At 40.4% G+C, this 24,151-nt stretch overlaps 1 protein-coding gene across 2 annotated transcripts in view; it reads left to right on the forward strand.

The window, feature by feature from the left end:
• The window catches only part of ACTR2 (actin related protein 2), an 848,078-nt gene that overhangs the window by 542,237 nt on the left and 281,690 nt on the right, over positions 1–24,151 (forward strand). For both annotated transcript variants that reach the window (XM_044055728.1, XM_044055739.1), the window contains one exon: positions 1,173–1,309. In XM_044055728.1, the coding sequence (XP_043911663.1) occupies positions 1,173–1,309 (137 nt within the window). The remainder of the gene's footprint in view (positions 1–1,172; positions 1,310–24,151) is intronic.

The raw sequence follows: 24,151 nt of genomic DNA on the forward strand, positions 1-24,151 counted from the left end.
CTTACTGCCAGCACAGCTATCTGGAAATTTGTATCTCCTTTTGTCACACTTCTATATAAATCATATTAATTTTCACAAATGACATATTATTTACAAAATTCCACATAGCTGAGCTGTGGCAGTATTTCCCTTTTGCCACAGTATGCACATTTGACCAACTTAAGGACAACTATGCATTTGTGTATACACACGCGCACATACACATGGTGACATGTCTAACATTTATTTATTTAGTTATTGACATTTGATTATTGGGAAAATCCGACTGGGTAGAAGCCCATTTTGAGCAGAGGCCAGGGGAGAAAAGCACATTAAGTGATTTTTTTATGTGGGGATGATCTGTTGGCAGTTGAGGGAGAAGCGTGTCTGATCGTTGTCCAGTGAGAAGAAAGGAGTGATATAGTGCTTTATACAGGCATTCAGAAAAATGAGAATTTTTATGGGTTGAGTAAGGGAGGGAAGTGATACTGAGGTCATTTTGGACAACAGAGAGGTTGCCTGGTAGTTGAGGCTGGCTGCTAACCTATTTCCTGAGCTTAATGATATTAGTATTAAACCAATGTTGAAAACTAGGACACTTAAATACAGTTTTTATAAGGTTTTTAAAGGTGTATTTTATCTGCATGTGTATACAGGTTTAGTGTATGTTTTATTTAATATAATTAGATGTTACCTTGCTTAACAGCTGCTCAAGCAGGTACTTGCTAAATGTTTTTATTTAACGTAGTTATGCAAGTTACACTGTTCTCATGATTTGTTGAATGTTAAATATGTTAAGTTTACGAGCTTTGTATTTTTAGTAGAAGTCCTAACTGATTTGGGAGAATGTGTATAATACAGTGAATTGTGATCACTCTGACATATTTAATAATGAGTGTGTTTTGTTTAAAAATTGCTATATGTATGTGTAGAGATATATGTATATATGTATATATATATATATATATATATATATATATATATATATATATAGTGTGTGTGTGTGTGTGTATACACACACTATTTATGTATGTATCCTGTTAACTCCAAAGTGGATGTCTTTTTGACTGTTCTTGTTTGCTTGTTAATTGAATACTTTAATTCTGTTGCAGGTTTACTAGGTGTAATTGATACCGCTTGCAGCTTTCGGAATGCTGCAGATGATAAATGCTAATGTTTACTTTTCTGTTTAGGATTGTTAACTGGTGTGGTTGTAGACTCTGGTGATGGTGTGACCCATATTTGCCCTGTTTATGAAGGCTTCTCTCTTCCTCATCTCACAAGGCGATTGGATATAGCTGGCAGGGATATCACCCGCTACCTCATAAAGGTAAGTTTGTTGATACAAGATTAAGTGACTGTAAGAAATCATTCATAATTTTTGAACTTATAATTTTTAATTATAATGTAGTAAAGTAAGTCTTCTCATTCAAACTCCTTTTAACAGTTTTTAGATGTTGGAGACTTCCATGCTTTGTAAATGTTATAGCACAGATAGTATTTCTGGGAACCATCTGTTTGTAAAGTGTTCTGCCCATGTTTTTTTCTGATTGACCTTACTGCATCATTTGTCTAAGCAAACAGATGGTTGAAATACTATCCACTGACTAGAATCATCTTCAGCCAATAAATTTTGCTGTTGTAAAATTGCACCCCTCTCCAAGTTTGTGGAGTTCAGCAAAAAATCTCAGATGCACTGTGAAACCCAGTTATGTTCTCTTTATTTTAAAGAGGCTAGATCAGATTAGCCTCATAGACTAAGGGCAATCAGAAGGACTTCTTCAACTATGTCCAGAACCTTAGACTTAACACACAACAGTGTGCTGAACTGGTGGTGAATGCTTCCACCTACACCAATGAGGATGACGCAGCAAAATTTACTGGCTGATAAATTCTGCTCAGAGTCTTCCCAGCTCCACCAGGTGTAATCCCCTCCAGCATACTTCCGCTAGCTACCAGCTTGGATGCAATGTTGGCAGCACTTGCTAAAGCAAATAACTCTGCCTCCGTGGGTCCCGACAACATTCCCAATTGCCTCCTGACCAGTCTGAAACATGACCTGTCTGGACTACTTGAGGTATTCTTTAGCTACAGCCTAGAAACTGACTATGTTCCAAGTTAATGGAGGACCACAACAATCATTCCCTTCCACAAGGGTAGACCATAAACTAACCCAGGGAACAATAGATCCATCAATCTAACAGGCCTAACATGCAAAGCCACAGAACAAATTATCATGGAAATTATAAACAAGGACACTGGCAACCTACTGACACTGGACCCATCCCAGTTTCCCTTTAAGGGAAGGTCATGCCTACTTACCTGGCAGACTTCTTTGAGAGGGTCACCAAGCAATGGGCAAGGGTAAAAGAGTGCATACTGTGTATCTTGATCTAGCCAAGGCATTTGATACAGTACCCCACTCACGCTTTGTTGACAAGATCTCTGAGCTAGGTGTAAACCCTTCTATAACTCGCTAGATTCCCTGCTGGCTGACAGAGATGACTCAAGAAGTCAGGATCAGTAAGACCACCTCCACCAAGAGACTGGTCACCAGTGGAGTACCCCAAGGCTGTGTGCTGGTCCCGCTCTTATTTGGCAGCTACTTTTCAGAAGTCGAGGTTAACATTAAAGGCCTCTGACTCACCATATTCGCAGATGACTTTAAATTGGGAGCTGTTATAGATTCCCCCAAGACACAAATGTCTTGCAGATGGATTTAACACAAAAATGGCTGGTGCCAAGGCCATGGTCCACAACTCAATGCCAAAATAAATGCATTATATTGCCCTTTGGGAAACTGTCAATGCAAGTTAATTACTCCATTGATAAAATGCCAGTAAGAGTTGACCCACTAGTAGGGGGTCTGGGAACATATGTAGACCACAATCTGGCCTTTGACCAAAATATAGCAAAGAAAATTAAGAAAATCACTCTGTTGCCCAACTTATATAGGTAAGGGCATGGTATTCAGGTACAAGGATGTTATGGTACCACTCTGCTCAGCTGTTATCAGACCTATCATTGAATACAATGCCCCCTTTGGCATGCACCTAACCAGACACTTGCATCAATTGGAATGCCCACAAAGGTTTTCAAACAGGGGAATTCAGGGCATTAATACCCTGTCCTACTCTTAAAGGCTGGATCTCTGTCTTCAGTCTCCTGCGGGCTGCTGAGAGGGGAATCTTTGCCTGGCTTACAGGGTTTCTTCAAACCTAGCCCTGATGGATCTGTTACACATGCGCAGAATAAACAGGGATCTGAACTTCGTTTGTGACATCAACAGAATGTGCTGGAGACACAGATGTGTGTCCCAAAGTATCCCTGCAGTGTGGAATAGGCTCCACATCCATGTAAAACAAAGTCCATCCCTGACCCTATTTGATCAAAACCTTGACAGTTGGATGGGAAAGTGTAAATTTACCCCCCAGTCTGGTGCCCATGTCCCATATGAACAGAGACAGTCTGTTAGAAATCTATTATCCTAACTAACACCACCCTACAAACCCTTAGCTACCTTTCTGCTAACATGACCCCCCCCCACACACACACACACACACACACACACACACACACACACACACACACACACGTACGATACTTGGGACCCAAATGATTTAAGGTGCATGGCTAGGTTTGTAAAGGCCAACATAAGAACTTGTAAATATTGTACTATATTTTGTTTACCTGTTGAATTAGGATGTAAATTAAGAAGAAAGAAACCTTAAGTCTGTTATAGAATGTGTTGCTTAATGGGCACCGAGTTTATGGCACATAAGTTTATTTAAGTAACCTTAATCCAAAATATAGACAGATGTAGTGCTCTCATTTCTCACGTCTGAATGGAAGTAACATGGTCTATAACATTTTTTTTTTTTTTATGTAATTGCTTTTCCCTAGTATTCTGATGTTAAATAGACTCAGATTACTTTTTTACTGCTCAAATTGTGTTTACTGATTAATTGCAAAATTTTAAGGGTCCATTCTAGGATGCCTTAGGACATTTTGTTAATTCCCTTGTAATTCTGTGTGCACCCTCTTCTTTTGTAGCATTAGTACCTTTAAGTTTCTTACAGTATGGTACCCATAAGAGCTGTTCTGGTCTTTAAACACTTTTAAGTTGTGATAAAATTCTGGAAGGGTTAACATTTAAGCATTGCTTAAGTACTACTGCAGCAATATATTTTAACCATTGTGCACTAATTCATTAAGGTCAGTAACACTTTCACAGTATTTAATCGCACTAATTTCAAGTTGCGATTTAGGCAACCTTATTTGGTTGCATTTTTTACCTTAGGCATCTGGAGTAATCTCCATTATATCTGCATTTGTTCATAGCTTTCGGCTTTTTCATTCTGATTTGACACCATTTTTTGAAACTTTTTGTACATATTTGCAGAGTAGTCATACCTTTGTGTACTGAGTTTTGGATTTTGCTGCCTATTTATGGAAGTACCTATTTAATTCATAAATATCTATAATATTTTAGTTTGTTAATAGTGATTTTCTATGAATATTTTAGTCTGTTCCATAATTTATTCTGACCAGGCAAAAGCTGCTTCTTTGGCGCACTCATTGAAATTGGCAGTCCTTGTCTAGACCCCATCACTGATGTCATAATCAGAAAATGAACCAAGTAGAGGGTAAGAAGTCATCTTGTGTGGTCCATTGGCAAAGGAGGGCTCACCATGTTAAGTACTTCACTTGGTCATTGTTTCTCAAGCTGCAGTGTTTGATGGCATCCTGTAGATAGGTATTGACTTATGATTGCCTTCCACTGTGTCATCTTTGTGACCATGAGGTAATACCCCTGGTTTCCACTACATCAGTAGTCAAGCAGGTCGCCTGTGGTCCCCTTACATGCCATTAGCAGAAAAGTTGGTTCGCCCTAGTTGAAGTTTCTGTTGAGCATGCTTTGTTGCTTAATAGCACTACAGGTGGTACAGATTAAATCCTACTTACTGTGGTATATAATAAATGTGAATGAAATATCCATTACTTAAAATTTTAACAGTAGGCTTGAATCCTTTTTAGAGACTTCTGTTTTAGATTGTCTGTTGTGATTAACAGATTACATGTTAGCAAAGTATAAATGTGTAAATCTTTTCCTCTTGTTCTGTGATTTTTCTTTCTCGTAACAGTTTCTGCTAATATCTTGCATTCCTTTTTATTTGTTTGGATGCATTGTGAACTCCCATAGTGGATCAGCCATCACAGTGCTACGTCCAGACAGCTGCAAAACACAGCACCATGCTGTCCTACATGCACTCCTTGATTTGAATGTTTCTGTTCCAGGTTTACAAGAGCATTGACAATGAAAGCAGTCTTCCAGCAAAACATTCTCACCATCCTTTTCATCCCAGGTAAACCTTACTCTCCTGTACACATTCCATCTCAAGAAAACTACCCTGATGGCAATTTGTTGCAGAGGATTAAGGCTTTGTGCTTCATCCTGTAGTTAAGGATTTGATTCCTGCAGTCTCTGCATTTGTCCTCTGTGTGACTCTGAGCAAATCAGATAAATGGAGAGATGTTCATCATAATAAGCAATTTTGCAGTCATAACTTCTGGACTTTCTCATGGCTGGACTGCTTTACAAAGATCTGTACCCCCCCATGGCTTTGCTGTTTCCTTTCCACCGAGACATCAGAGTGTTGGTGGTACAAGTGGGACAATTACTAATGCCATCTTAAGTTCTTTCTTGAGTAGTATGAGAAAGTACTTTTTTGTTAGGGTCGTCAGTCTACTATGTCAGCTTGCTTCCAGAACTCTGTTAAACACCTTATTAGGGAAGATGTTCATCGTGCATACAGCTGCAGTCATAACAGATGGGTTATCCTGCCGTCAAGCGGGTCCTCGGTCGGCCGAATTCCAAAGTCTAGGTCCGGCGTCGCTTCCTCCCTGACGTCAGTGCGGCAGGGGTATAAAAGAGGCAGCCGACGCCATTTTTTTCAGTCTTTCTTGCCACGCGGTGCCCGAAGCAGAAGCAGTTCGCAAGTGCCGGTCGGCCAGCTCGTGAGATTTATGAAAGTATTTCAGCCGAAGTCTTCTTGAAAGCTAAGTACCCCGTTGGGGAAACTTTTCTTGCCTCAGACCGATGTCAGACAAAGTTAATAATTGCATTTTATGTGGGAAGCAAATACCGCATAAGGATTTCCACTCTTACTGTATACCTTGCTTAGTCCCAGACCACGACGTCTCGGCCTGCCGTTTTTGTGCTAGATTCAACAAACGCACTATTAAGCGTCGGGCAGAGTTCGCCCTTCACTTTTTTGGCAAAAAATTTTATTATATTATGTCGTCGGATACTCCGACTCCAGTTTTGAGCAAAAAACGCAAAGATAAGGACCGACATACGAGGTCCGCACCACCTACTGATACCACGCTAAGGCCGACTACCGGTTCTCCGGTACTCAGTGAGGCGCCTACGCAGCCCCTGAGTAGCGATGACGATGCATTACCGGTGTCTTCAGTACCCGAGGTCGCAGGCTCCTCGGCCCCCATTCCTACTACAGATACCGACGCCACTCCTGGCGGGGAAACTCAGAATTTAGACAGGCCTGCCATTTCTCAAGGGGTCTTCAGGCCTTCCTCCTTCTCTATTAAAGCCTTCACTAAATCTAAAACAGCCATGAAAACCAAAAAACAGGTTCCTCAGACACCCTCTCAAGGCACCATGCCTAAAAAACAGATGCTTAAAATGGCTGAGGATTTGATTACTCTTATCAGGGGTTCTCAACCCCCCTCTGACAAAACGCCCAGATTAGAGGAAGACTACCCTTCCTCAGATCAAGCTTCTATTACCTCAGAACTATCTGAGGACCAGGATTGTGCCTATTCTCTATTCGAAGACTCTGATGCAGAGGAGTCTATTCCCTTGGTCTCCCCCCTGAGGACTTCTCTTTTGGGGAAACCCTGCATACATTGAGGGAACACTTTCACTGAGAAGGCCAAGATTACTCAGATTCCAAGAAAAGGCTCAGGGAATTTCTTCTGCTCTCCCAGCATAGGCCTCTGGCTATCCCTCCTGTTTTAGATATATTGGATGATGTGTACACAGAAGCCAGCCTTAATCCTGATTCTTTGCCTCCAGCTCCTGTTAAGCCAGACAGGTATTACCGGGTTCCTGATTCTCACCAGTTCCTATATAAAAGCCATACTGCTGACCCAGAAACTATTTCACAGAGTCCAAAGGGAATTAAGGCCTCTACTGCTAAAAACCCATTACCTTCAGAGAGAGATTCCAGATCTTTAGAAAGGTGGGGGAAAAAGGTGTACACCTCGGCCACTTTAACCATGAGGGCATTAAACTGTCAGTTCCATATGTTAAAGTATCAACAGTTTTTGATATCTCAGCTGAAAAGCAAGATGACACAACCAGAACAACCAGATTTAAAAGAGTTGCAGGATTTGTTGCATGGTGCAGAGCAAGTGGGTAAACATACCTTGCAGTGTGGTTTTGATGCTTTAGAGGCCTCATGTAGAGCTGCTGTTACGGGGTCTGTTATACGTAGGCATGCTTGGCTCAAAGAGCAAACCTTACCAGATCATGTCAAAGCTAAATTATTAGATGCACCTCTTCAAAAAGATGTATTGTTTGGTGTTAAAGCAGAGGAGGTGCTAAAGAAAAAGGAGGAAAAAGTGAAATCAATGCAAACAGTGAAAGATTTCCTGCAGGTACAGCCTCCACGTTTTAGCAGAAACTGGCCTTCAAAAAATTGGTCCTTTCCAGCCAAGGACAGACCTCAAAGGGGCAGATACAGGAGGACAACCTCAAGGATCTTTCAGAGCCAGACAGTGGCAAGCACCAACCCCAAGAGGTGGAGAAGATAGATCACAGTCTTTTAGAAAACAGACACAATGACTTCCCCCTACACCTGCCAAGCAAAGCTTTAATGGCAGCACTTTTGGGCGGAAAACTGACATTATTCTCAAAAAATTGGCATATTGTTACAAAAGACAAATGGATTCTGGACATTATAGACAGAGGCTACAGGTTTCACTTTCACACCCTTCCAAAAATGAGAGGCATGCCATACCTGCCACAAAATCAAAGGGCAGAGGCACAAAAACAAATTTCAGCTCTCATGGACATGAAAGCAATTCAAGAGGTACCTGCAAAAGAACAAGGTCAAGGGTTTTATTCGAGACTATTCCTGGTACCAAGGAAAGACAAAGATTGGAGACCTATCTTAGACCTAGCCATCCTAAACACATATCTACAGGTGCCAAAATTCAAGATGCTCACATTACAGCAGCTTCTTCCCATGCTGGGCAAGGAGCCTTAGCTGGTAACATTGGACCTCAAGGAGGCATACCTGCATGTCCCTATCAGACAAGATTGCAGAAGATACCTCAGATTTCTTGCAGGTTCAACCCATTACCAATTCTCTGCATTGCCCTTTGGCTTATCTACTGTTCCCAGAGTGTTTACGAAATGCCTGGCATCAGTAATCGCCTTCTGCAGACTACAAGGGATACAAATCTACCCATATCTGGACGACTGCCTGATCCAAGCGGACAGCAAGGACATACTACTGCAGCACCTGGCGTTTGTAATAAAACTGTTGAATTTCCTGGGATACACAGTCAACAAAAAGAAATCAAAACTAATACCCTCTCAACAAATAATTTTCCTGGGTGCCAGCTTGGATACAACCACCCAGATGGCCTACCTCACGCCAGACAAGCAAGGGCAACTGTCTCAATACTTCAGAAAAATGGCAACTTACACCAGGCTAACTGCAAGGAAAGTCCTGCAGGCTCTGGGATTCATGGCATCTTGCACCCTACTAATCCCATGTGCAAAGCTGCATATGAGGAAACTTCAATGGTACCTAAAAAACTTATGGTCTCAACACAGCCACAGCTTGGAAGCAATTATACCACTCATTCCATGCCTTCAAAAGGAATTTATGTGGTGGGCTCAAGCTTGCCAAAGAAACACAGGTCTTCCTTTCTGTGTACCTCAAGCAACTCAAATCATCACAACAGACTCCTCAGACTACGCCTGGAGAGCACACATGACAGATCAGTGCATTCAGGGAAAATGGGCACGAAAAGAGAAGCTCCTTCACATCAACCAAAAGGAAATGCTAGCCGTGCAAAAGGCTATTATGACCTTCAAAGACCTACTGCATCCAAGCCAGCTATTGATAAGGACAGACAACACCACAGTGATGTGGTACATAAACAAACAGGGAGGAACTCATTCATACCCCCTGTGCAGGAAAGCCATGACCCTATGGAACACAGCACTGGAATTGAAAATTCAACTACAGGCACAATTCCTGCCAGGGAAGGAAAACACACTGGCAGACAATCTAAGCAGAAATATGACAGATCCACACGAATGGAAGTTTCATCCTCAAATTTTCACAAAGATAACTCAAGCATGGGGACAGCCAGACATAGATCTCTCTGCTTCCCACAGAAATTGCCAGTTGAAAAAAATTTGTTCAAGGACCTATCATCCACAGGCCTGGAAAGTGGACGCAATTTCCTTCAATTGGGCAACATTAACAGTCTATGCCTTCCCGCCTCTTCCTCTGCTGCCCAAAGTTCTATTAAAAGCCAGAGCAGAGAGGCCGAAAATGATTCTCATTGCTCCAGACTGGCCAAGGCAACACTGGTATCCGCTCCTGAAGAGCCTGACACATTCCCCACCATGGACCCTACCTCTAGTCCCTCTTCTGTTGTCCCAGCACAACTACAAAACTCTTCACAGCCATCTCAAAACTCTAAATCTAGCTGCATGGAGAATTCCTTGATTTCCCAACAGTTTCTCCTCTCCTAGGAGGTACAGGATGTCATCTTGGAAGCCAGAAGACCTTCTACTAGAAAAGCCTACTTCGCCAAATGGAAACGATTTTGTGCCTGGAATCAAAAGAAAGGACAGAATCCTAGGGTAATAAATATACCTCAGATTTTACAGTACCTAGCTGAGATGTTAAACAATGGACTTTCCTTCTCCTCCATCAAGATCCACACTTCAGCCATTTCTGCACAATACAACACAGATCCTCCTTTATTCTCTCATCCTCTCTTAAGGCAGTTCCTCAGAGGGGCAAAGAATATAAAACCCCCAAGGAAACTACCGGTCCCTGCTTGGGACCTCAACTTCGTATTGGAAAAGCTGACCATTCCTCCCTTCGAGCCAGCTTCTTCATCAGAGTTACAGTACTTGTCATGGAAAACCGCCTTTCTTCTGGCTATCACCTCAGCTCACAGGGTTTCGGAGCTACAGGCCCTCATGGCGGTACAACCATTCATCATTTTCCATCAGGACAGAGTTTCCTTACAAACCAACCCTACCTTTATGCCAAAGGTAGTATCGAGTGTAGCTTTGAATCAGACTATCCACTTACCTACCTTTTATCCTAATCCACAAAACAAAGGGGAAAGACTACTACATTCCTTGGACATTCACAGACAACTTCGTTATTATTTGGACAGGACAAAGCCATTCAGGAAATCTGAGCAACTCTTTGTGTCCTATGCTGCAGGTGCTCAAGGAAAGGCTATTTCCAAACAGACAATTTCAAAATGGATAGCCCACTGCATACGCTTTTGTTACTCATTTCATGGAAAAACTGTGCCTTCATGCATCAGATCCCACTCCACCAGAGCCACAGCTACCTCTGCAGCCTTCCTCAGGGGGGTCCCTACCAAGGATATTTTGGAAGCAGCCACCTGGATTTCAATGCACACTTTCTCCAAGCACTTTCACCTCCCACTATACTCTAAATCTAGAGCGGGCTTTGCCACAGCAGTCCTGCAGGGCATCCTAGCCCCTCCTAGTTCCACTTAGTGCCTACCACCCTTACTTAGCTTTGGGATTCTTCCCATCTGTTATGACTGCAGCTGTATGCACGATGAACATAGTACAGTTTTGTACATACCATAAATGTAGATGTTCGAGTGCTCATACAGCTGCAGTCCAGGTTTCCCTCCCTCCAACCCCTCTTAGGACAGGCCTTATGACAAACCCTTTTCATATAACCTTTTGGGGTATTCTTTTATGGTGTATTTGCTTGCAACTACTGTTTTTTGATTTATCAACATTGCATTTTTGAATAACATTATGTTTACCTTCCTTCTGGGGGCACCTGACATCTGGGGCAAGAAAAACTGAAGAAAATGGCGTCGGCTGCCTCTTTTATACCCCTGCCGCACTGACGTCAGGAAGGAAGCGACGACAACCGACGCCAGACCTAGACTTTGGAATTCGGCCGTCCGAGGACCCGCCTGATGGCAGGATAACCCATCTGTTATGACTGCAGCTGTATGAGCACACGAACATCTACATTTATGGTAGGTACAAAACTGTACTTTGTTTTTTCTTATGTAGATATTCTTTATTGTAGATGTAGCCAGTTTAGATGTCTGCCTCTGAAGCTGAAAAGTGAATAATTGTCTACATTTAGGGAAACAGATCTCTCTCAAAGATTTTCATTCATATTGTACATTCTGCTTATGCCCAGAGTATAACATAGGCTCTTGTCACCAGTATGTGTGGTTCAGCCCAAGGACAATCAAGTGTTATGCTCAGTCTCTGTAGAACTGCCTAGTTGTAAAGCATATGCTGTCTTGATTCTGTTCAACCATGACATCATCCAAGTCCTCTGCTAGCCACTTTTATAAGAAAAAATATTTGGAGAAGCACTTGAAAGAATAGCATAAGGAAACCAATGACGGGCAGTCAAAACTGGAAGCTCACTCTAGGACCAATAGCATCAAAGATGGTGAGACACATTTACAGCCTCTTTACTTGGCTTTGGTCATTATCAAAGTCTAAAGTTGTCAAGGCATATTTGCAGCTTATGTACTTTGCTTTGATTACTACCAAAGCCTTTGGCACAAACCCTCTTTTAAATATGTTCTCATGGGCCAAATCCAGCACTTCGGTTTCTTGGTGCTGAAGCTTTTCTGAGGGTCTTGGGCACTGTGTCTGACACAAAAGTGCAGGCTATTCCCTTGGTGTGTTAGGCTGCCTAGATGGCAAGACATACCGTAAAATATAGCTATGATGAAGTGGAAGCTTCTTTAGAGCAGCTGCTACTGGTTCTATTATCAAAAGATGTACAGCGCTCGGCTCACAGTCCCTTTCTGAAGATATTAAAGCTAAGCATTTGTATTTCCTTCTCAATTAGGGACCTACTATTTTATCCTGAGGTGGTAAACTTACTTAAATCCTTTTCAAGAGAAGGGTAAAATGGTGCAAGACTTCGAACAAATCTTCCTCACCTCTGTCCCCAGATATCAGAGGAACTACTCCGCTAAGCCCCATCCTCTTCTTGCAGAGAACCTAGATCCATCCAGGATGACAGGAAAATGCCAAGAAAGAGACTTGCCTGCTGGTGGGTGGGAAACCTCCCTTTCCAGACAAATTAGAGTTGACTGCTTTCTGTTTCTTCCTGTCCTCTTGGTCTGTCTAAAAGTCTTATTTCATGTCTTTCAGCCTATCATCTTATGACTGCAGACTGGTAGGGCTTGTCCATTTTTCAACAAGACTATAAAAAATGACTTGGAAAGATATTCCAATGTTCAACGGTATCTCATCCCCTCCCCCAAAACAACTGCTTCGCTTGCCTCCTGTCTTGCAGGGTCTTCATGGCCAAAGCACAGTAGAACCTGTGCCTCTTTGGCATGTAGAAAAACGTTTTTAACCCAGCCTTTTTTTTGGTGCCCAGAAAAGAAGGCAAATGGAGGCCCATTCTAGATTTGTCCCATCTCAACACTTTTCTGAAGGTGCCCTCTTTCAAAATCTGCAGACTCTTCCTTGCTTATATCCTACCTGAAAAGCCTTTCTTGTGTCATTGGATCTGAAGGATGCTTATCTTCACATTCCCATGCATCCTATGTTCTTACACAACTGTACTATGTCTTTCTTAACATAACAATACATGTCCTACTGATAATTTTTGCGATATTGCTTCCCATGCTTCCTTTGCTCCTTTTCTCATGTCTATGTTTAGCCCTCTTCTCTCATGAACTGAAGTGGAGCCATTCTTTAGACTCCCTCCTATTAACTGACGTTTTTTTCTTCTGTTTGAGTTCCCTTCCTCAGGTTCCTCCAGGTCTTCTGGCATTGAGATAGTTTGAGGATATTACACTTGTATGTACCGTTATGTACCCTTATGCTAATGGGCTTAGGTCATGCATCAGATGTATGACCATATGGAAGCCTTTGGCTTTGGTACCCCGGCTGGATGTCTGCTTATTTTATCGAGATAACCCAACACTATTTGAATACTGTAACAATGATCAGTACGACATATGCTAATATGGTAAATTTTTGCACAGCTGTACTTTTCATGTTTGCTTTCTGAACTCCTATTTCTTTCCTTTCCACAGATTTTTTTTTTAAATGCATCCTTTGGATGAGAGTTTTCCTTGGATGGAGTATAACTATAAAGAAAAAAAAAATCCAATCCTTTCCAGCAAGATGTTGTCTTGTGCTTAGGAGTATTTTATTTATTCTGAATTTGTTAACTGGGGTAAAGCACGGATCCCATTGGACCCATTTCAGTCTGAGCTCTGGGAAAACACAACAGATACATGACATTATGTAAAGAGAGAATGACGAAATGCAGTATATAGGTTTATAGGTGTTTATTAGGCTAACTAGCACAAAGGCCTTTTTAAGCTTAGCCATGCATCCCAAATCTTTGACAAGTTCTGATACCCTTTGTAAGTGTAAGCAGGGGTTTGGGGGATGAAACCTTTACAAACAGGGGCCTGGATGATGAACCATTTACAGGTTGTCTGTGTCCATTACAGACATAGGTGCCAATCCAGGGATGAGATGTTATGCAATACTTTGGAGCTTTGCTCCCCAGGCCTCTTTTGAAAACTGGCTCCTACCCAGTCAGACTTTCCTGGTATCAGATGTCAATAAAATACATGGTGGTGCTAGATCTGTATTTATAGAAGTAGACTGAGTGGTTGATGACATTTCAACCAATGTCTGTAACAAGGAGTGGAGATGGATTGTTTTATTGGAAGCTTAAATCACTTCACCATTCAGTCTTGGAGGAGGTTAACAATTGCAATTTTAAAATTTTTTGTAACAGTGCTGATAAGCAATTGAAATGTTTTTGAACTGATTATATAATTTGAAATGTTGAGGGGGGTCTCGCATGGTTTTGATTTGAATACTTAAGTTCCCACGGTAAATTATGTTGACAGCATTGAAAAAGCCAGTAAGGCAAAACCTATGTCTGCTGTTTAACATCTTTTGTAGGAACTGGAAGTTTTTTTTTTTTTTGATTTGGACAGATGGAGAGAGAGAGAGATCTATGTATACACAGACCCCTGGGCAGTATCAAGACTAATATAACAGAGCCATCTACACATAAGATGATCTGTTACAATGTGTCCTCTAAACTTTGTGCATCAGTGCTTGCTGCCAAATTCTTTAGTCCACTACACCTGGTCATTTAAAGAAACTATAGTTTTTAACAGGACATTCCTCCAAACACATGTAAATCCACACCCAAGCTGAATAAAGGCTGCATCTCAAAGTACATAGTGTCACAGTAACTGCACTTGCTGAAATATGAAGCTTGCAAAGTACTTTCATCATGTTTCAGTCAGAATATTCTGTACTAGTCTCATACTTACACCATCACATTTAAAAAGTGTACAGCTTCTTAACTAGTATGTACATTCAAAACAGGTATGATTACACTTTGCAGGTTTATAGTGAAAGATACAGTTAGAATATTCTAACCACTATGATTCAACACTAAAGAAATGTTCACAGAAAAAAACACTTTCAGAACATATGCTTAGCAAAGTTAGTGCCTAGCCGTGTTGGACTTGCTGTTTAATGTCACAATTCACTAAACCCTGTAAAAATTTTACTCTCTCACATTCTTAACTTACAAATAAGTGATGCTAGTAAACGAACATTATTACAGTTCTTGAAGCCACACAGTGCCCATTTTGTCAGCAGGTAAGATATACATACCCATTTGCTCATCATCTGGGATGCTTATGATCTTCCTGGCCTCCATGGTCTCCTAAAATATATCTTTGTCTTGCTGTCCTGGAATTGTCACGTGGCCATTGGAAAGGAACCGGGACTTGTCATAACCTTCCAAAAGCAGATCAGCTATTGTATGCCAAGTGAGTATCATAGTTGGCTTAAGGATATAAAGGCAGTAGGTAAATGACATTATATACAGTGACTGAAATAGCACAGTATATGCATGGATTAAATATAGAGTGGCATCATAATTGGTATGCTGAAAGAATCTTAGAAAAAATAGTCAGAGCAAGGTATGTAGACAGAAGAAGGGAGTGAAGCGATTGTTATATGAGAGAGCAATTGCATTTTCCTAGAGCTTGCATTTCTGAATGGAAATTAGGGTAAGAGGAATGATCTTTAAGAAAAGAAGGGAGAGATTAACATAGTTTGGGAACAAGGAATGAGAGTGCATGGTCTGTGCAGTGAAACCTAGTTGGGTGAGGGCTGGAATTGGAGGACAGAATGAGTGGTTAATATATCTAAAGTTGTATATTGGTGCATCTGTAAATAGTCTGGAAGCTTGTGGAGGGAAGGTGTCGATCTTAAGTTTAGCTAAGAGGCAAGTAGTAAGTCAGCACATTGTTTCACATGCAGCTAGTTAGGTTTTTCAGTGGTGTTCATTTCTTGGGGAAGAGAGTGATGAATCTGTAAATGGCATTTGAAATGGACTGAATGGTGGATAGAGTTCTTTAAAAAGCTGCAGCAATTAGCGGGAGATGATAATCTGCCTGAGCCAGTGAGGTACCTTTACCTGTGACATTTCTGGATAGAAAGGTGGTGATACTATTAGCCCAGAATAGGAGAAAGTTGTTTTTTGTGTATTTGTAGTTTGGGTAGAGTTGAAAAATTAGGAAGGGGTTCAACCAAACCCTTAGGTAAAATATCTCAGGATTCTGGGTTTCATTGTCTCAGTGGTTATCATGATGCCCTGGGCCAGACTTTACACGAGAACATTTCAGTGGTACTTCTGGCAAGTCTGACCTCGATATCGGCTCCCTTTATCCTTTCAGATTTCAATGCTGGGTTTTGTAAGAAGAGGGTTACAGTGGTTGGGTGGACCAAATATCTCCATCAGGGTCTCCCTTTCTCTCTTTCACTTCTTTGTCAGTCTCTTAGAATCGATGCTTCAGACTTAATTTAAGGAACCATATCAAAAGAGTAGAAAATAGAAAATCTTTGAAACAAGGAGGACAGGAAAAAGCACTTAAATTTCAGAGAGATGTTGGCAGCTATCAGTGCTGTTTTGGTCTTAAATCATCTCTTGCCCTCAGGACCTCTGCAAGAGCACATTGTATCACCTTTTCAGAATTGTTTTGATAGTCTGGGAGGTAGCTTCTCAGATTGACTCTTCAGGCTTTGTACATTCAGTTAGAAGACATTATAGCACACAAGCTGATCATGACTAGGACAGACTCATTAATGTGAACTAGTACTAGGGGTATGTTACTGGAATTGCAAGTGTGGGGAGTACTTCAAATAGCTCTTTTTGCCAAATCCTTTCAAAACAGTTAAAGAACTTTTGCTACAGAATTCTGTGCAACAGGCCTGGGTTGCAGATGCCTCCTCATTCCCACAGACAGGAATGTACTTTTATGCCCTTCCTCTTTTTTCAGTGACACCAAGGATTCTTCTAAAATTCCAGGACGACTCCCCACAGATAGTGGTAGTGACTCCTTTTTGGCCTGAGCATCCGTAGTCCTTCATTTGATTTGGGCTATGGGTAGTTACTACAGTTTCCTCACTTTCTGGATTTACTTGCACAAGATTGGGGTTGTTTTGTATACCCCAGTCTGTAAATACTTCAGTTAACAACTACCTGGTCTGTGTTTTGAGAACTTGTAGGCATCTTTTTTTTTATGAAGATGTGGAGTAGGTACTAAAGGAGGCAGAATACCTGCTACTAGAAAATATGATATGGGTAAGTAGGGAAGGATTTCTAGTTAATGCCATACTAAGAACCAGGACTTCTTAATGTCCATTTGCCTCTGTTTTTAGATTATTTATGCAAGTCCATCTTCTCTCGCTTGTCTGTCTCTTTTGGCTATTTCTGCTAGTCTTCCCTTAGATTTGCCCCCCCATCATTTTTCTACCTGTTCTCAACTCAAGAAGTTTTTACTTTTCTGTCTGCCTAGAAAACAGACAGCTCCACTTGGGGATCTTAACTTCTGTTTAAAATAACTGACACATTCCTTTTGGAACAGCTCATCAGTCTATTCTGAGGACCTTAATTGTAAAACTTTTAAATTGACACCTGTTCCTCTTAAACTAGCTTATCCAGACTATTAAAGGTTCTTATTTGGAAAACTTCTTCACTCTGACTTCAGCCAGAACAGTGTCTGAGTTACAAGCTCCTTTATTGAGTCAGCCCTACACCAGTTTTTCACAGGCAGAGGGTTTCTTGAGAATAAATCCTTCTTTTATGCTTCAGTGATTTCAGGGTTTACCTTTATCCAATCTGTTATTCTTCCTGTATTATTTCCAGAATGTAACAACAAGGGATAAAGAATTCTACTTTGTTTACCCATAGGTGGCTCAGATACTACTTGGACATAATAAAATCCTTCAGGAAGGCTGATGAACTATTTCCTGTCAAGGTAAATGGAAATAACTGGAGTCAAAGCAGACATTTCATAATAGTTGTTACATAGTATTTATTCTGTTCTCATCTTAACAAGCCTCTTCTAGGTAAGTGTAGGGCTTATTTTGCCAGAGCCTTGGCTTCTTCTGTAGCTATTTGGAAAGGGGTAGTAGACTCAAAGTTTTCTAGAGACAGCAACTTGGTCTTTTGTTCATACTCGTACAAAGCATTATAGATTGGGTTCCTTTTCCAGGTCCAGAACTGTATTTTCTAGGACCATTTTCCAGAGGTTCCTGGATTCTTAAATATCTTCAGAAAATATGATGTGGGTAAGTAGGGAAGGATTTCTAGTTAATGCCATACTAAGAACCAGGACTTCTTAATGTCCATTTGCCTCTGTTTTTAGATTATTTATGCAAGTCCATCTCCTCTCGCCTGTCTGTCTCTTTTGGCTATTTCTGCTAGTCTTCCCTTAGATTTGCCCCCCTTTCTAAGCTGTGGTAGTCTGCTCAAATAGCTTAAGCTACTACGGCAGTGATCCAGTGCTGAATATAGTACAGTTGTGTAAGTGGAACTTACAACAGTAGATGTTCAGTAGCCATTCCACCATCCTACTTCTAATGCCTTGTCTGTTTTTGCCAGGGTATGGATGTGCTTACTTCTTATGTATATGTTTTTGACATATGTTTATATGTTTATATGTTTTATTATTTTTTCCTAAAATTTTCCTTTCAGGTTTCTATCCTCCTTACTTGAGACATGAAAGCTCAGAAGCTTTTTGGCAATATAACTGCCTTTTATATGGAGCTCTGCTCAAGCTCCTGGTAGGTAAACCATGTGGAGGATGCCTTTAAGCTTAACAGTATCCTTGGCAGGATATAACCCAAATAACTTAGGTTAGTGCATCAGTAATCAATTGAAACATCTACTGTTATGCTTAGTTTTACTTACACAAGTGTATTTTCTTCAGTATTTTTGTGAGCTGTTATCCTCTGTGCTTTCTTACTCGTATCAGAATTCATCTCTTGGCCATCTATGCTTGTTTGCCTGTAGACACCCCCCCCCCCCGCACCTGCCCTTTCTGCCCAGTCTCAAGTCAATCAGCTTTTGAAAAAGATTCTGCGCGTCTGCCACTTAGAAAACAGGGGTCTCCTTGGAATCTCAGTTTTGTTTTAGACAAGGTTAACTCATTCAATCCGGAGCAGCTCAGGAAAAGCTGCTTGCTTAATTCCACCATAGGAACAACAGTGCAGCCTGAGCTCATTTTCAGAAAATCCATTTGTAATACCATACAGAAAACAAATGTTCTTAACTCTTTAACTATAAAAGCTAGACTAAAAATGTAAACGCGAAAGTTGTTCAGCAGACACTGACCTTTCCAACAGTGTAAATGTTGAGTGTATATCAAAGTCATTATTAAATATTTGGCAAGGAATGCTGATATTCTGCATATTTTTTACCTTTTTGGAAAAACAAAGCATAATATCTTGGTCAATGTACCATGCAGACCCATACAATTAGAATGTAATTTGTTAGTATGAATGTCAGCTTTAAAATGATACCTTAACCATTAGTGCGTGATGTTCCTTTCTTGAGATATTCACAGAAGTATGATTAATATATTATTGTTCATAATTGATAAACAAGGCATAATATCTCATCACCTGTAACAGACAGAGCCTACATATCAGTGTAGAAGTTGTGCATCTGAATGTCGGCTTCAAAATGATGCATCATTTGTGTGATCATTATGCTCCCTTGCAAAAATATGGACATAATAATGAAAAGTATTGTAAATGTATAATTTTCATAATCGTACAAGACTAAACAAACTGTGATATCTGTACATGTGTAGAGTGCACAGACACAGTTCTTTTACCATGTTGTAAGGAGTAATACTATCTTCAAAATGAGGTATTACTTGGCACACTGACATGCTCCCTTGCAAAGTTATTTACCAAAATATGAAAAAAATCATAATTTCCATAACCTAATTCCAAACAAACTTTGATATCTGCACATGTGTCCAACATACAGGCTTTTACCATGTTGGAACCAGCAATACTGTCTTCAAAATGAGGTATTACTTGGCACATTCAGATGCTCCCTTGTAAAGTTATTTACCAAAATATGAAAAAAAATCATAATTTTCATAACCCATGTCTGAAACAAACTTTGATATCTGCATATGAGTACAACATACAGACACCATTCTTTTACGATGTTAGAACCATCAATACTGTTTTCAAAATGAGGTATTACTTAGCACATTTAGATGCTCCCTTGCAAAGTTATTTACCAAAATATGAAAAAAATCATAATTTCCATAACCTAAGTCCTAACAAAACTGATATATGTACATGTGTACAGCATTCAGAAGCAGTTGTTTTACCATGTTGACACATATGATTGTAATTATACACATTCTTGGTGTAGCCAACATACTGCTGAATGGGTACATGTAAAGAGAAAAAGCAAGGTAAGGACCGCCACTCCACTAATGAACCCAGGACAGGCATGGGACAGTGGCAGGCAAGGCTATCTCATCTGTCCGATAGCTGTGCTGGCTACCCACTCAGACAGCCGATAACACTGCAGTCTCACAACCTCCTTCAGTGTCAGCAGTCTGCCTTACCTATGCCTTTTCTCTTTACATGTGTCCATTCAGCAGTGGACCTAAGGGATCAATTTCTGTATTAGTAAGCCCTTCCTGTCATCTAAACTCTACACATGCCTGATAAAAGCAGACTAAAAAGGTATTGCAGGATGGTCACTGACATATTAGATTGTACGTGGTAGCACTCTCCTAAAACAGTTGTTCTTTCTCAGCATCCTCACCAGCTCCTTACCACAGTTATTTGCCAAACTCAGATAAATATATTTTACACAACACATTTCATAATAGAGTTTTACTTACTATACTGGCCCTACTTGGTCATGGGTGTTTTCCATTCTTCTCACGAGCTGCATGTTACCAATCCTGCATAGCTCTCCTCACGCAATGCCCTCCTCAATTAGGTGAACGCCATCCCTTCTGAACAGGTGAACGTCTTCTGCGGTGATGCTGGCATGGCAGATTGTAGATCCATCAACCCTGTGCATCAAGCCATGCATGAACCCATTTTGTAAACATCTGGCCTTGTGAGCTGCCCATTGACTGTTCGCTGTTTTCCATGTCTGGCCACATACCCACACTCTCACTCATCGTTCTCCTGGTCGTGAAGCCATGCCAGTGTCAGAAGGCGGACAAACCTGCACAGGAAAGAAATTGCAAACAGATTACTACTGATGATTGACGGTTATATTGGAAGGCTACATATATATGTATATCATATGCATTACCTGGTTAGCCCATCAAAATCTTCCATCCTAGCCACAGGGGTAGTAATCTTTGCATTAACATGTTCTAATACATGTTAGTGTGGAGTGCAGAGGCATTCATTATCATTCAGTAGAAATGCTGTATCATTATAATTCAGTCAAAGTAGTATAACACTTGGATGTTACTGAGCCCTTCCTCCTACCACCTAATTTCCACCCATGACTGACAAAGCGTGGAAACATGCCCAACTACCGAGTATAAGCAGAAGTACAGAAATACAAGCAGAAATGTCAAACTTATCTGGTTCATCCATGTAAGAATTTGTCACAAAAGTAATAATTCCAGTTATCGAATCTGACCATCACTCTGGTTACAATAAGACTCATCAGTTTTCCTCAGTGCACTATGTGCATATTGTTAACAGATAATAAATTATTCTTGAAAGCTGGATACATAAACAAAAAATTATAATAACCATCACTGAAACCCTCACTGAAACCTGAGCTATAGATAACCTATACTTGTTACACCATATCTGTATTGCGATCTTCAGCAGTCTGACCATGTATGCACAAGCACTTCCCTGGTACACAAATTAATTTTTTTCCCCTACCAACATCTTCATTACTACATGTTCCTAAATGAAACATTCACCCAAATGACCTCTTCAGGAAAATGCTGAGATACGCACAATCACCAAAATTATATATATATATATATATATATATATATATATATATATATATATATATATATATGCGTGTGATCAATGTATATATGTGCAAGTACATTATGTACATACATATATATCCATATACACACATATGCACAAATATATATATATATATATATATATATATATATATATATGTATGTATATGTGTCTGTAGCAAGAAAAAAATCAGGGGTTTAGGAGGGTAGGCAGTTGATTAAGAATGGGGGGGGGGTTGCTTGCAATGACTCCAAGCAGAAAAAAAAAAACACAACCTGACTTGTGCATTCATCAAAGTGATAACAACTTCTGTTTATGTGAATAACAGAGTCAGCAGCTGAGACTTTTCCCAGAAAAGTGATAATGACTCAGTGCCATATTGTAACTGCACGTACTGCTAATGTGATAATGACCTTCCTTTCATTACTGCAAAGGTATGCATGCTGAGACACAGGTGCTAATTGCTGCACATAACCTGTTGAGTAGGCATTCATTATATTACATTGTGCAGCTGTTATGTAACACAGACTCATTATCATCATTAAGGAGAAGACCTGAGTCATTCAGTCAAATAGTATAACAGTTAGATATTACTGAGCCCTTCCTCCCACCTAAATTCCACACATGACTGACAAAGCCAGGAGAAATGCACACAAAATATGGTAGCTCCATGCTGTCAGTAGTCACCTAGTGATAACCGTTATCTCACTCAGGCAGTATAATCACAAATAGAATAATACAAGCAGAAGTGATGCAACCCAATGTAATTTGCAGACTGACTTTCTGTATGTCCCCAGTAACCCCTCCAGTTATTTGCAGTCCATATGCACAGGCACCAAAATGGCATAAATTGGCCCAACAGCCACTTCAGCAGTGAGACCATGTATGCACAAGCACTTCCCTGATACACAATGAATTATTTCCCCAAGCAACATCCTCGTAATTATGTCCAGGTATACATGCACCCATATTGAAACATGTCCACAAGCAAGCCTTCAGTAACATTTCCTAGAATGTGCAACCATCGCATGAACACTTCACCCAAGTAACCCCATCAGTAGAATGTTGAGGTATGCACAATGTCCAAAATTAAACATTTCCCCAAACGAAATGTCTAACCACCAAAAAGAAGCATTCACCCATGCGAGCCCTTCAATACAATGTATGCACAGGTACCAGAATGAAAGATTTCCCTGAAACAACCGTCCAGTAACATTTCCTGGTATGTACAAGCACCAAAATGAAAAATTCAGAAACAAACACTGAATGTGCAAGTGGAAAATTGCATTACATTATCTGTTGAGTAGGCATGCATCATATTCCTTTCTCTTTGCCTATACTCTGATATCAATTCTTGATAGGGAAGGTAATATCTGACCTGCAGTCCAAATAAATTATTGGCCTCTTCCCATTCTGTTACCTTTCCCTTTCTAGTTATTTGCTCCCAATACCTTGAAGTAGCTTCCCTTCTTGATGTGGAACCTCTTCGCTTGTTTTTCTGAGAGGTGGGCGGAATCCCACACACTCACGAGGAGAACATGCAAACTCTACACGTGGAGGGTGACTGGACAATCAGGATCAAACCTTGTGTCTGTGAGGTAAAGACCTTAGTAGTAATGGATAACATAGCATAATTGATATTTTTTCCTTACAGCAGTACTAGAGCTCCTCTACCTACCAATCATAATTACGCCTATCTTCTGCTGTGTATCCAGCCTGAAACTCTTCCTTCAAGTGTACATGTTCATTCCTGCCCAAGTGCATCTCCTGTACCACTGCTTTTTGCATTCTACACTTAAATGTATGCCATTACCTTTTATCTGTACTGGAAAGGCCATTTACATTTCAGGTTAGAATAGCTGCACTGTCTATAGTAACCAGTAAACATTACTACCACTAATAATGCTAGACATTTTTGCACATAATACTCCATCTGGCAGCTTAGATAAATACACTTGCAGTTAACAGGCAGGTAAACTTATACATATTAGCATTTTTTCATTCCTGAGGTATGGCTCCAGATTCAAAAGAAGAACGATAGATACAAAATCTCTTCACAGTACTGCCTGTATTCAAACAGAAGCGCTTTCACACATAGCTTCATCAGGTGCTGATGAAGCTATGTGTGAAATCGCTTCTGTTTGAATAAAGGCAGTACTGTGAAGAGATTTTGTATCTATCGTTCTTCTTTTGAATCTGGAGCCATACCTCAGTTGTATTTTTTGGACTTTCTTTTTTGCTTGTTTCTGCTGGGGTGCCTGCTGTATCATGGGCTTTGTTGTTGTTTCTACTGATTTTTTCACTCCTTTTAGAATTTTGTACTTTTTTTTCCAAATACAGTAGTGCACAACCTACAAACCCTTTCCTTTCTAAAACACACAAATAACACGATGCATGATTCAGACATTATGTTATATTGGATCTTATTATATCATAAATATAACAGAAGTCAATTTAAAAGAAGCACGCGACCCTTCCACCTAAAACCTAACACCCCACCTACATGAGAACTCTCATAAGCTT

This window comes from Protopterus annectens, chromosome 1.part2, assembly GCF_019279795.1.
Source record: "Protopterus annectens isolate FY-2018-M chromosome 1.part2, PAN1.0, whole genome shotgun sequence".
Classification (NCBI taxonomy): domain Eukaryota; kingdom Metazoa; phylum Chordata; order Ceratodontiformes; family Protopteridae; genus Protopterus; species Protopterus annectens.